This window comes from Pelophylax lessonae, assembly GCF_965119305.1.
Source record: "Pelophylax lessonae genome assembly, chromosome: 9".
Lineage (NCBI taxonomy): Eukaryota > Metazoa > Chordata > Amphibia > Anura > Ranidae > Pelophylax > Pelophylax lessonae.
Window position 1 is genome coordinate 25,839,243 of NC_138776.1, and position 15,344 is coordinate 25,854,586.

At 44.6% G+C, this 15,344-nt stretch overlaps 1 protein-coding gene across 1 annotated transcript in view; it reads left to right on the forward strand.

Moving 5' to 3' along the window:
• Positions 1 to 4,105: 4,105 nt before the first annotated feature.
• The window catches only part of LOC309564177 (C-type lectin domain family 10 member A-like), a gene marked incomplete at both ends in the record, with an annotated part of 34,794 nt that continues 23,555 nt past the window's right edge, over positions 4,106 to 15,344 (forward strand). Inside the window, 2 exons of the mRNA XM_082268810.1 lie at positions 4,106 to 4,175; positions 5,888 to 5,968. Of these exons, the coding sequence (XP_082124936.1) occupies positions 4,106 to 4,175; positions 5,888 to 5,968 (151 nt within the window). The remainder of the gene's footprint in view (positions 4,176 to 5,887; positions 5,969 to 15,344) is intronic.

Here is a 15,344-nt window from a genome sequence, read left to right on the forward strand (position 1 = left end):
GTCTTCCAGTTTATGAAGGTCAGTCAATGAAAAATGAGATCACCCGGTGGAAGCAGCTGTGGATGAATTGCTCCCAGTCTTCTACAGGTATGTTTATGTGTACTAGATACAGCCCAGAAGATTATCAGACCCTCCACTAAGTTCATATAGGGGATTATTTTCCAGAATTACAAATCATCTAGGACAAATCCGTACTTAGAACTATTGAATAAAAATGTGAGATGTATAATGCAATTAACATTTATGTATTTAAAAAGGGATTTACTATATGTACTAAAAAAATATTTTAGTTTTTTTAAAGAACCAAAAATATATTTACATTTTTTTTAGAATAAAATAGAAAATATTGCATAATTTTTTTTTTAATCCAACCACCAGGTAAAGCTTAAGACTCCATTTCACATATTTCCTCCTGTCTCTGTACCAGATGCTGTAAAAAAATGCAGCTTACAGTGCCTAATAGCTTAAAGCATAACTCCACTTTTGTTGAGAAAAAAACATTCCCCTCTGGGTGATTTCTGTACATTGCAAGAATTATAACAAGCTTTGTTGCAGATTCCTACCTTTTGTTATTCTGAAGAAATCCCTGTGTATTTCTTTGTGCCCCTGTGGGAAAATGAATTATCTGTCAGCTGTGCACCTGCAGGGCACTAATGAGGAAATCTGCTGGGCCTCTTTAGACATGTTTCTATTGGAAGTAGCTCACCAAAAATGTCATTTTTGCTGCAGGGGTTGCCAGAAATCTGACTTGTATGTTAGTGCAGACGTCTGGGAAAATCAGTGAGCCAATCACACAAGCAGAAAATTATGTTTCGGGGGGGGGGGGGGGGGGCGAGGGGAGCATTCTATGGCCATATTGAATTTTTAGAAAATTACAGCGGCTGCAGATTGAAAAGGAAAGGTGACTTTTTTTCAAATTCAATGTTTATTGAGGAGATAAAGGCATACAAGTCATCTATGGCAGTGAAGTGAGATACAGCCAAGTAACAAGAGAACAGCGTAACATGAGGCGTAAAGCATATAAACATAGCCGTATATGAGAAATGATAACATACAATGCATTAAGGTATGTCTCAGGACGGTAGGTTCCCAGACCAACCCACACTCCCTCCGGCATCTGTCACATGGCCGGCACACCGGAGTGTGGGGAGCATCCGACGGGGTCACCAATCCGAGAAACCACAAGAGGTCGTAGTGTCATGCATGCCTTACAAGAACGGGGGAATTTTCCAAAAAGAGAAAAGAGAGAAAAACATGAAAGAAAAAAGAGAACAGGTGAAGGAAGTACAGAGCAAAGAGCAGGAAGAGCTACTGCAGAAGGGGGGGGAAGACGGGAGGAGGGGAGGGGGAGAGGGAAGACAGGACAAACACATGAAGAGAGGACAAAAAAAAAAAAAAAGGGGGGGGGCAGGGGGGCGACTAGGGGAGAAGGCCATCCAGTGTGAGCGGATCAGCTAAGCGACAAGGTCCCGGTATTCCGTGGACGAGCTGAACTCATGCCAATAAAACCAACGCTTGAGGAACCCTTCCCTAGTGCCCCGTTCGGCCGCCACCAGGTCTTCCATCTCATTAATAAACGCAACTTTACGCAACCACATCGCCACGGTAGGAGGGCTTGTTTGCTTCCACAGGAGAGGAATACAGCTCTTTGCTGCTGTCAGCAGTATCGGCAAGATCGACTTCCGATAAGACGCCCTTGGGAAGCTGTGATGGTGAAGAAGGAATAGGGCTGGTTGCAAAGTAAGGGTATGATCTGTGAATTTTTGGATAATACGGAGGACCTCTGACCAAAAAGATTGCAATTTTTTGCAAGACCAAAAGATGTGGAGGAGAGAGCCTACCTCCATACCACATCGCCAGCAAAGATCCGAACAGGAGGGGAACATCTTGCGAAGTTTAACCGGGGTATAGTACCACCTGGTCAAGAGCTTATAACCCATCTCCTGGTATTTAGAGCATGTGGAGGTTTTGAAGGTGAAGAAAAGGATACGTTCCACCTGATAATCCGAAAGGGAAATGTCCAAATCACGCTCCCATCGAGAAATATAGGGGGGCCTGGAGGACTGTCCAGGGGATGTCACGATACGATACAGCAGGGAAATAGCATGGCGCACCAGAGCATCCGACGCACATAGTTCTTCATATGGCGTGAGGCGTCTGGCAAAAGAGATCGCCGGCGGCAGCGATCGGAGAAAATGGGCAAGTTGTACCTTCTGCCAGAACGACAGGGCGGCAAACACGTCCCTCGATAGTAGCGCCTGGCGAGACATCCAACAGTCCCCGCTAAGAAAATGTCTGGCCTGGTAGACCCCGTTGGCCTGCATCCTGCGGAATGCCGGGTCATGGAGGCCCGGGGAGAAATCCGGGTTTCCCACGATCGGGAGCAAGGGGGACGGCAAAGACGCAACGATGCCCTCCTTACAGAGCTTACGGCCCAGTTGCAACGTGGCTCCAACAGTTGGGTGATCCAATACCTCCCTTGATAGGGGGGATGTTCCCCACAGTAGAGACTCCGGGGGAGGTCCCCCGCAAAGCTGTTCAATCCTCACCCACTGTTTCAAGGGGCAATGCAGATGCCAATCCAGAGTCCTGGCCAGATGGCATGCAGCAGAGTACATGATGGCGTCCGGGAAAGCCATACCGCCGCTGAGCTTGGGCATGCGAAGAAATTTCAATGCCAACCGGGGGGGGCCTCGAGTCCACAGGAATTTACGAAATGCCCCATTCACTGCACGGAGGAAGGGCAATGGAATAAGTATCGGAAGGGCCTGAAGCACATAAAGCAAACGGGGCATGACAGTCATTTTAATAATGTTACAGCGCCCAAACCACGAAAACATGCCTTTCTGCCAGCCGTCCAGGTCTTTCCGGATGCGGGCAAGAAGAGGAGGAAAGTTGCATTCGAAGATGCGTTTGGGGCAGTTAGGGAGGGATATGCCCAGGTATGTGATGTGGGAGGAGCTCCACTTGAATGGAAAATCGCCTTTGAGAAGCTGCGACATAGCGGGTGGCATCGCAACCGGGAGGGCCTCCGATTTCTGGAAATTGATTTTGTACGAGGACAGAGTTTCAAACGCCTTAAACTCCCGCATAAGATTCGGTAAAGAGATCAGCGGCCTAGTAAGGAAGAAGAGGAGATCATCCGCATAGGCCGCCACCTTAGGGGCGAACGACGCCGAAAGTGGCAGGCCAGTGACATCGGAGCTCGCTCTGATGGAGCGCAGGAAGGGCTCGAGAGTCAACACAAAAATCAGGGGAGAAAGAGGGCACCCCTGTCTCGTACCGTTCCTGATCTCTAACGGATCAGAGAGGAAGCCATTAACCTTAACACAAGCAGACGGGCGCGAATATATCGCCCTGATCCAGGCCATCATACGCTGTCCCAACCCCACATGCTCCAAGGTTTCCAGGAGGAAGAGCCAATTCACTCGATCGAACGCCTTTTCGGCGTCCGTCGAGAGAAGCAGCATTGGGGTCCCCCGGGAACAGGCCAGGTGAAGGATATCAATCGCTTTCGTGGTATTATCACGAGCCTCCCGAGAGGGTATGAAGCCTACCTGATCGTCATGTATCAACTGTGGGAGGAAGGGGGCTAGACGTGATGCTAAGATTTTCGTAAAAAGCTTCAGATCGATATTGAGGAGCGAGATAGGACGATAATTCTGGCAGAGAAGGGGGTCCTTGCCCTCCTTTGCTATTACCGTGATGTGAGCTCGGAGGGAGTCCAATGGAAAATCTGCACCCAGACCCGCCGCATTATAAGCAGCCAGGAAGTGAGGGGAGAGTACATCCGCAAAGCACTTATAGTATGAGAGCGAATAGCCGCCAGGCCCCGGGGCTTTGCCCCTTTGAGACCCCGCCATCGCGCAGGAAAGTTCGGTCGGCCGAAGCGGTTCGTCCAACTGCTCCAAGGCTGTCGTCGGGAGACACGGGAGGCCCGATGCGCGAATATATTCCTGAATACGTGTCCGAAGAGCATCCTGGGCAGAAGCCGTAGAGTCCGAGGATAGATTGTACAAGGAGGCATAATAGCGGCGAAACACCTCTGCTATACGCTCCGTAGCCTGGACCTTTTGTTGGGAGGGGGAAAGCACAGCAGGGATAAATGCCTGCGCCCTCTGTTGGCGAAGAGCATGTGCCAAGATCTTACCACATTTGTCCCCATGCTCGGAAAGGTGACTTTTAATAGCATTCAATTACAATATGATTTGTGTCGCAATTGTATACACTATATTATTCTTTCTTTATTTATTATTTTTTTCCGCACAAAAGTGGAGTTACCCTTTAAGCTGAAATTTACACACAATAAATAAATCAGAGCTTTGACTCTCCATTATCCAATACCTGGTCTGAGGTTTCAATAAGAGACAGCATGCCTGAAAGCAAGCTTTTTCTTCATTGCTGTCTTCAGATAAACCATAGTGCTCTGGGAATCCCTTCTCATGTATTAGATGTTTATTTGAAAAATAATAAATGTATATATTGTGTATATATAAAACAGTAAAATGAAACTGACCCGCAACAATTACATGTTTCCCTTTAAGCCCCGGTTCACACTAGGCGTTTTTTTGGGCATTTTTTTGGGGTCTTTGGAGGCAGGCAAAACATCTGAACTTCTGTATAGGGGTATATATACACACACACACACACTTATATGTATTTTACACATGCACACATATAGGTGTGATAGAAGCGGAGCCATATGCCTGTTAATTATTTAATTAGCGCAAGCATAGTGTTCTGCTATTTTCACACCTATATATGTGTAGGTGTATATATACATACATGTGTTTGTATATATACCCCTATACACAAGTTCAGGTGTCATGCCTGACTCCAAATATGTCCGCAAAAAAGCCCTATAAACGCCTGCAGCAAAAAGCAGGCTGACCGGCCCCTCCTGCCCCCTCAATTGGCTTTTACTAATGGTTCTGGTTTAATCACGGGCTTTTAACCACTTAAGCCCCGGAAGATTTTACCCCCATTCCGACCAGGGGGTATTTTGCGATTCGGCACTGCGTGACTTTAACGGACAATTGCGCGGTCGTGCGACGCTGTACCTAAACGAATTTGGCGTCCTTTTTTTCCCACAAACAGAGCTTTCTTTTGGTGGTATTTGATCACCTGTGCGATTTTTTGATCACGCGCTATAAACAAAAAAAGAGCGTCAATTTTGCAAAAATAGCAATATTTTTCACATTTTTTTTATATGAAATTCCCCAAAAAAAAAATTTAAAAATCAAAATTTTTTTACTTTTTCTGCCAATTTGTTTTATGCTACCTATGTTTGGTAAAAAAAATCGCAAAAAGCGTATTTTGATTGGTTTGCGCAAAAGTTATCGCGTTTACTAACAAAGGGAAAGATTTCTGTCATTTTTGTTGTTTTTTTTTTTAACGTGTAATGGCGGCGATCTGCGATTTTTTTTTGCGGTACTGCGACATTGGGGCGGACAGATCGGACCCTTGACTGACATTTTTGACACTTTTGGGGTTACCAGTGACATTTCTACAGTAATCAGTGCTATATATATGCACTGTTACTGTAAAAATACACTGGTAGTGAAGGGGTTAACTTTATTTGGGAGGGAGGGGCTGTGTGTATCCCTAGGGGCGTGCTTTCTACTGTGATTGGCTGGGGCTTGAGCTGTATGGACACTGATCAACGGATCTACAAGGATGACCTCATCCAATAAGCTATGACTTCTTCACAGCATTTCTTTAACTGCATTGGAGAAACGGGAGGTCAAGGACTTAGCTGTGCTGTAAGGGGTGCTTAGGTTATAAGACATATATGACAAGCCTATTTTATGCAAGTGAAATGATTATAAATATTAATTGACTCCTACAGAAAGACTTTTGGTATTCATCCATTGCTTTTTGTTTATAGATCAGCTCTGTGATGGGGAAATCATGATCATTGAAATAAAGAAGCAGCTGTGTGTGGCCACCAGTGAGAAACCTGAGGAGGGTAAGTCCTGTTAGATACTGGCCAGGTGACCTTATCAAATAAATAATATTTGAAATGGTGCACAAATTCAAACCTTGGATCCACACAAAGAGGAAATGGGCCTTCAAAGACAAAGGGAATGGGAAGGGGGGGGGGGGTGAATCAGCTCATGATGGCTTGGTATTGTACGTCACATGGTTGGCAGCCATAGCCAGGAAGGTATTTTAAAAGTCTTGTAGTGCCCTCTCTCCATATGTGAAAAATAGGTACATGTAAAAACAATTAGAATGCCAAATATTAGGCCAGGCTCACACTTTTGTGTTTTCCCATGTCTCTTATACCTTCAGACCTTAATACAGATTTCGAAGGTGACTCCCAGGGTGGTAATTTTTCTATCTATTAAACAGAAACAAAGCTCTGCCTAAGATGTAGGCAAAGAGTATACGGGATGGATTGAGGATGGGGTTTGTAGGAAGGAGCTTTACAGTCTGTTATTTAGGATTCTGTATCGGAGGATGAAGACTGTTATTCCAAAGCATGCAATGAAGGGGTGGAGGGGGTTGTAACCACATCCGACTGGGGGACAACAGAGAAGAGGACAGTGTTATTGATGATGCTAATTGAGGCCTATAATTAAGACATACATTGAGCTAACACTGAAAATAAAGCCATGCGATGTATACAGGGAGAAGAGCAGGAGCTGACTGGCAACTTTTGCCCCAGGGGGCAAGTATAACCCAGAGGCCCAGGGTGCAGTGACTGGGCCCCCTCCTGCTCTCCCTCTACCCAGCCCCCCTTCAAGGCTGAGACTCTACTCCAGCAACTCTCTGCTCTCTGGGAGGGTTGGGCTGCACAGTGCCTGCCATACTGATTCCAGGTTTCCAAAGTGGGGGGACGGGGGCTGCAGGGGGAGCCGGGCAGCCCGGTCAGGGCTGACCTGGAAAGGAGATCCTCTGGTGGGCTACAGAGCCAGCCTCTGCTTGGACACAGAATACACCATCCATGCCAGGGGGGCTGCCTGCACTCTGTCCTCACACTCATCCTGCACTTGGTAGGACCCTGGCAAGGACTTTTTACTCTTCTTCGCCAGGAAGCCTTTGGGCGTGTCTGCGGTGACCTGTTTTTACGGGGCATCACAGTGGCCTAGGGGGAAATTGCCCTCCGGCCCAGTCTGCCCCATCTTTTTATTGTTCATCCAGATATTGCTGTACTAAACTAGTTCCCACCACTACGTTTTATCCATAATCTGGTGATTCTGGGATGAGAATCTAGATATTCCACATCAAACTCCCTGGAGTCTCTTATATAATTGTGCAAAAAAATGCCAGCCACCAATCTGATTCAATCCTGACTTAAAAGTAAGTTTTATTTATCATTGTATCCATCAAAATGTTTCAACGCATTTCAAGATTTTTAAAGCTCTGTTTGATCAGGGCTGGAAAATGATAAATGTGAAATCTAGACTGAGCTAATGTATAAACACAAAGAAGAATTCAGATAGGTCTGAAATGTACTTATTCCAGTTAGAGCTTTGGTAGGGGTAGACTTAAATCCTACCCCAATTCATTGATATTAGGGATGGGCCGAACGACCCCCTGTTCGGTTCGTTTAATAACTTTCAAACATCGCAAAAGATCGAAACCGAAAAACGAACCCCATTGAAGTCTATGGAACTCGAACTGTAAAAATCAAAAGTGTCCATTTTGAAGGCTTATATGGAAGTAATTGGGCATACAGTGGTTATGGAAGTCCAGGTATTGTCCTGGGGCACATGTATCAATGAAAAAAAAGGTTGTAAAAACGTAATTTTTAAATGAGCAGTGATTTACTGATGCTTAAAAGTGAAAGCATCAAAATGAGAAATGACTATAAAAATAAAAAAATCTTTTCAATATAGTGCCTGGGGGGTCCCCTTAGTCTACTTGTAAAGTGGCACATCTGTATTGTGTATAGAAGCTGCTGCAGAAATAATTGCATTTATAAAGCCAAAAAAATGCCATTTTCCCTGCAAGCTTTCTTTATTTTGTAACCATCGGCTTGGGGAGCCATTCTCGGCATTCTGTATGATGAGGCCACAAAGTAGTGCACTTGGAACAAGATTAGTGATTTTTTGGATAAATTCTGGTGTCTCTTCTCAGATTTTGGATAAATGTAACAGGTGCAGAAAAATTGCTCTTTGGGCGTCGAAGGTGCCTTCACACCGTAACCCTATAGAGTACTCTTGATAAAAGCAAGAATAATGAATATCAGTTGAATATTATAAAAGTACATGCATATAAAACATTCCTTGAACTTATTCTATTAAGTAGGCAGATATATGCGCTTTATATAATATGATACCATAACATTATTGCTAATACAATCACAACAATGAATAATAATGTTTCCTCAAGCAAATTTTAAATGACCCCAACTAAAAAACTGAAACATCCTGATCCTTGTCCATTGTTGAAATTGAGACAAGAATGACATCACTCTCATTATAACCCAGCCTGGCACCATGGCTGGTCCTTATCTTGGTGTGCTGTCTGGGCCCCTTTAATTTATTGGCCTGAGAAGTGGTTTGCTAAGACTCTAAAATTTTCTGTAAGAATCTTCACCCCAGGATAATGAACTTACATTCACCTCATGACAAAGATGGCTGCCTGGATGCCCATATTACAAATATGTAAAATAATATGTATGGGTCTCATATGATTCCTTTAAGCCCTTATAGTCCTGACATAACCCCCCCTCCCCCCCCCCCCTTTACCCTAGTATTCAGGTGAGCAACCTTAGACATATCTGAGAAAAAGGTCAGAAGAAATGTCTTGTCCTCTTTCAAAAAAAATAAGAGTTCATATTAGAATTGTTCATGATTTTTATGTAATTCTGTAGAACGCAAAATCAGTTCCGAATGCAATTCTGTAGTAACTATAATATTGTTAACTATGTCCTCCAATTTTTCCATATTAGTCTTTTGAATTTCAATTTCTTGGTATAGATACTCAATATTTTCCTTCAAATCTCCTACTTCAGCTTGTAAAGTCTTTATGGAGACAGAATTGACTGCTGAGGTGGTGGTGGCCACCACCATCCCAAGCGTAGTGAAAACAATGCTAACAATCAGGAACCCGATGAATCTCTTTGGACGTTCATTCTTAGACGTTGGTTGGATAATGAATGGTTTCCTTGCATGTTCTAAAGCGTCTCACACCCTAGTCTGAGCTCTGCTCACATGTGCAATATACCATTCTTGCATCTCCTCCAACTGAAAATGAGATATATTTTAATTCCTTTCAATGTATATCTTTGGATCCAAACTCACAAAGACCTTCTGAAACAAAATCTTCCTTTCCGTTAATAAGAATCCTGGAGCATCTTGCAGCATGACTCCTGATGAAGGACCCGACTCAATGATAGGTTCAGTCCTGAGCTGGGCACCAAGGATTAATACAACCCACCCGATCGCAGCATTTTTGGTAGTCATCATCGTCTGTACCAATCAATGATCTAGGTTGGAAGGTCAGTTTCCTCCTATTAAATAAAACAGTATAAAAATATATTCTTATCAATTCATATTATGCTCTGTCTAACTATGTCATAACTACTGTATGATATAGCAACTGGGTAATTATCAGTTAGCTAAATATTATTGATCAAACTGCATGACTATAGTATTCTGCTATAATCGTCAAGACCAATACAACTATGGAGAAGCTTCACATTTTTAAAATATTTCCATTGAGAGAAGTTATCACAATGTCAAATCATTATATTCACACCCTCTGGATATATTTATGAAGTCTCTTCTACAGCTTCACCTTCTAGTATTCTCAGTTGAGACCTACGGTAGGATGACAAGCACGTAACTGATTGACATGAACCCATTTTTCTACAAAACCATAATTCTTGACAATTTATATTTTGTAAACCATGGGTGAGATCTTGTCAATGATAATGTAAGGACCTGAAGGAAGAAACTTCTTTTCTTCTACTTTATCTCAAGCAAAATTGTACAGGTACACCTTATCACCTGTCTCATACTCCTTCTTGGTGGTTTTGAGATCATAATCAGCTTTATTACTTATGGCTGCTTTCTCGAGATTCTTCTGTGCAAAAGCATGCTGAAGATTAGTGATGAGCCGAACACCCCCCCTGTTTGGTTCGCATCAGAACCCCCGCGAACAGGGGAAAAGTTTGTTCAAACAAACAAATTCTATTGAAGTCTATAGGACTCGAACATCAAAAATCAAAAGTCCTCATTTTAAAGGCTTAAATGCAAGTATTTGCCCAACTAAAGTGTATGGGAGTTCGGGTACTGACCTGGGGAACATGTAGCAATGCAAAAAACTTTTTTAAAAACAATTGTTTTTAAAGGAGCAGTGATTTACTGATTTTAATGAGACCTAAAATGAAAATATAAAAATGAAAAATTCTTTTAAATATCGTGCCTGGGGGGTCCTCTTAATGTGCCTGTAAAGCAGTGCATCTGTACAATGTATGTAACCTGCTGCAGCAATACTGACATTTCTAAGGGAAAAAATGTCCTATACAAATATACATACATATTTCTAATCGCATTTACTTGTCATACAGGTGCAGAAAAATTGGGCCTTTGGTGTAGGTGGTGCCTGAACACCGCAACCCCTCGCAGTTACTCTTGCTGGGCGCAGGAACGGGCACTGCTGGTAAAAATTCCATATGAATTTGAAATCACATGGAACTTGTCATACAGGTGCAGAAAAATTGGGCCTTGGTTGTTGGTGGTGCCTGAACACTGCAACCCTTCATAGTTACTCTTGCTGGGCACAGGGACAGGCTGTGCCGTTAGAAATTAGATACAAAATTGAAATCGCATAAACTTGTCACACAGGTGCCGGAAAATTGGGCCTTGGTTGTTGGTGTTGCCTGAACACCGCAATTTCTCACAGTTACTCTTGCTGGGCACAGGGACAGGCCCTGCCATTAGAAATGAGATACAAAATTGAAATTGCATGAACTTGTCATACAGGTGCCGGAACATTTGGCCTTGGTTGTTGGTGGTGCCTGAACACCACTACCCCTCATAGTTACTCTTGCTGGGCTCAGGGAAAGGCCCTGCCATTAGGAATTAGATACAAAATTGAAATCGCATGAACTTGTCATACAGGTGCAGAAAAATTGCGCTTTTGGTGTTGGTGGTGCCTGAACACCGTAACCCCTCGCTGTTACTCTTGCTGGGTGCAGGAACAGGCCCTGCTGGTAAAAATCCTGTGCAAATTTGAAATCGCATGTACTTGTCATACAGGTGCAAAAGATAGGGCCTTTGGTGTTGACCACTGCCTGAACACCATTACCCGTCACAGTTACTCTTGCTGGGCGCAGGGCACAGGAACAGGGCCTGCTGTTAAAAATGACCTACAAAATTTAAATTGTATACACCTGTCATACAAGTGCACAAAAATTAGGCCATGGGGGTTGGTGGTGACCTAAACCAAAAACTTTGTTGGAAGCTAGCAGAATCAAGGTTGAAGAATAGGATAGGCAGCATATGCAGTCTTCAAGGGATGGCAGACCCCTAGCAAATTCAATCAGTTACATCAGCATCAGGGGCATATTTGCTGTTGATCCAGGACAGATTAATTTTAATAAAAGTCTGCTGGTCAACAGAATCTGTGGACAGACGTATTCTTTTGTCCATCACAAAACCTCCAGCAGCACTGAATGTCCATTCAGAAAGCACGCTGGAAGCAGGACAGGCCAGTAGCTCCATTGCATATTGAGCAAGTTCTGGACAGTGGTCCATCCTCAAGGTGGAAAGGTCTCCAAGTCTGCTCTTGCCCCTAGATAATCATGCACCATATAATGAGAACGCTGCCGATGGTTGCTTAACCCTAACAGCCCTGGGTGCTGCTGAGGACTAAAGAACTGTTTTGAAGGGATTGGTCAGCCAGCCGCCTTCTCCACCGCTCCTTCTTTGGCTGAATGATGTCTCAGAAACACGTCCAGAGAATGTTAACCTCCCAGTGTGTGGAAAAGTGTTAAACAACTTTTTTTCAAGGCCTCCTCAAGATGTTTCATCCTCTGTTCCCTCTGTATAGGCAGGATGAGCTCTGCAACTTTACTCTTGTAACGTGGATCAAGGAGGGTTGCCAACCAGTAATTATCCCTCTCCTTGATAGCACGAATCCTCGGGCCCTTTCGCAGGCTTTGCAGAATCAGGGAGCCCATGCAACGTAAGTTTGAGGATGCATGAGCTTCTGAGTCCTCTGGGTCACTAAGGATGACATTGTCAGGAGCAACCTTTCCCCAACCATGCCTTGTGAGGAAAGGAAGTCCTCCTCTTCCTGCCACTGTTCTGCCTCAAATGCCCTGTCCACGATTCCCCACAGCGTGTGCTCCAGCAGGTGGACTAGCCGGATAGTGTCACTAATGCATGCATCTTCCCGGCTCACCATCCTTGTGGCCTCCTCAAATGGTGACAGGACGATGCATGCATCCTTAATCAAAAGCCACTGGCGTGGCAAAAAAAAAGCCAAGCTCCCCTGACCCTGTCCTTGTGCCATACTCACACAGGTACTCATTGATGGCCCTCTGCTGCTTGTGCAGCGCTGCAGCATTGCAAATGTTGAGTTCCACCTGGTGGGCATGTCACAAATGAGGCGGTTGGTGGGCAGGTTGAATTCCCGTTGAATGTCAGATAAGTGAGCACTGGCATTGTATGAATGCCGGAAATGGCCACAGACTTTTCTGGCCTGCCTCAGGAGATTTTGGAAGCCCGGGTATCTGGTCAAACGCTGCACCACCAGATTCAGGACATGTGTCAATCCTGGAACATGTGTCAAGTGTCCCTGTCAGAGGATGGAGAGAAGGTTGGTGCCATTGTCGCATACATCCATTCCTAGCTCAATCTGTCTTGGCATCCACCATCTCTGAGCCTGCCCCTGCAGAGCTGACAGAATCTCTCCCCCGGTGTGACTCCTATGCCCTAGACAGACCAACTGAAGCACGGCATGGCATCTTTTAGCCTGACTGCTTGCATAGCCCCTTGAACACTTAGGGAGCACTGCTGCTTCAGAGGACAATTGAGCAGAAGAGGACATGGAGGAAGAAGAAGAAGAAGAAGAAGAAGAGGCGGTGGAGTAGCCAGATGTGGCAGAAACAGCACCAGCTTTTTGGAGGCGTGGTGGCAAAACAAGCTGCAACATTGAACCCTGTCCTGCATCCTTCCCAGCTGCCAGCAGAGTTACCTATTTCACCGTGAAGGAAATGTAATGTCCCTGTCTATGCCTGCTGGACCAAGAGTCAGCAGTAATGTTAACCTTCATGCTGACTGCTCTGTCCAACGAGGCCAAAACACTACCTTCCACATGATAGTAGAGAGCCAGAATGGCCTTACGCGAAAATAAATGCCTTTTTGGTACCTGCCACTGTGGTGCAGCACATTTCACAAATTTGCGAAAAGGAGCAGAGTCTACCAGATGAAAGGGCAGAAATTGTAATGCTAGCAATTTGGCCAAGCTAGCATTAAGACACTGAGCATGTGGATGGCTGACAGTATTTCTTTCTACGATTCAGCAACTGGGGGAGTGAAATTTGCCTGCTGTTCAAATCAAGCGGTGGTGTACTGCTAGCAGATTGGATGCAAGTCTCTGTGACACTCATTGCTATACCATCATCGCTCTCAATGCAGCTATTTGAGAAGACATGAGGTATATTAGGGTTAGAGATCCCAGATGAGGAGCAAGGTGAAGTATGCTTGTTTGATCTTGTGGCTCTTTCAGGTGCTGTTGCCAATGGACTGCATGGCAGGGCGTCATATGTCTTGTCAAGCATGTGGTGCCCAAGCGGCTGGTGTTCTGGCCACGCTTGAGCCACTTCAGACAGATGTTGCAAACAGCTGTGGTCTGCTGCACATGTGCTGAAAAAAGCCTACACTAATGAACTTTTGGAAGTCCGCTGGGAGTTTGCAGCACCCTGCACCTGTGGAGCTCTGTGCTGTGATGCAGTAGGTTGGCTACTCCTATGGCGGCCCCAGGAGCACATCCTGCCTCGTTGGAGTTGTGCCTCCTCCTCCTCCTCCTCTCCCTCACTTTCTTCCTCTATCCTGTCAGGCACCCAAGTACATTCAGTGACCTCTTCATCCCCTCCCTCCACATTACTGGAGCAAACTTGGCAGTATGCTGCAGCTGTGGGAACATGACTGCTAGTTTCTTGTCCGTCATTGTCAGCCCCTCTCTCTAGGCTCACATTATTCCCTTCATCAACCTGCGAACCAACATCATAGGTTTCAAATTGCTGGGCATCCTCCAGTAGCATGTCGCTGACACTATGATCGAATAGTTCAGGTGACTCCTCCGTGCATGATGGTGGGGCAGCAGAAGGAGTAGCTGTGGAGAAGAAGCCTGTGGAACGGGCCACTTTGGCAGCTGCAGTGGAAGGCAAACTAGTGTGAGCATGGGTGTCAGAAGACGAGGAGGATAAGGACGGCCTATTTATCCACTCCACCACTAGAGATGTCCCGAACTATTCGCCGGCGAACAGTTCCCGGCGAACATCGCTTGTTCGCGTTCTCCTCGGCGGGCGAACATATGCGATGTTCGGTCCGCCCCCTATACATCATTGATGTAAAAATAAAATTCATCCAGAAAAAACAGGAACTGGCTTTTTCATTTGAATTTCAATAGCGCAGGGATGGTGATAACCTCTTACCAAATAAATAGGATGATAACATATACCAAAATACAGATGTGATAAATATAAGCATAAAATCATAAATACATAAAAGCATGAAATCACATCAATAGGAGTCCATAAAGTCCATAGGTATAAAGAGCATAGAGCAATGAAAGTGCAAACATGAAGGATCACAGGTGCGACTTATGGGGACCACCCTTGCTTGCCACCACCACACAGTGCCGGGAGAAATATCTGAAATTCAGACTCACTATAAATTTACCAGGAAATCTTCCAGAGGAGTCTTTGCAGCACAAATCAGAGATCTGGAGGAAATCTGATTTTACTATATGCTGTTGTTGGCTAGTCCATGAGAGTGGTTAGGCATAGGCGTCTGGTGAGTCTGAATTTCAGATACTTCTTCCAGCACTGTGTGGTGGTGGCAAGCAGGGGTGGTCCCCATACGTTGCACCTGTGATCCTTCATGTTTGCACTTTCATTGCTCTATGCACTTTATACCTATGGACTCCTATTGATGTGATTTCATGCTTTTATGTATTTATGATTTTATGCTTATATTTATCACATCTGATTCATATATTTTGGTATGTTATCATCCTATTTATTTGGTAAGAGGTTATCACCATCCCTGCGCTACTGAAATTCGAATGAAAAAGCCAGTTCCTGTTTTTTCTGGATGAATTTTATTTTTTATTATATTTACTCATTTAAGTAGCAGCAATTTTTGTTATTTGTGTTA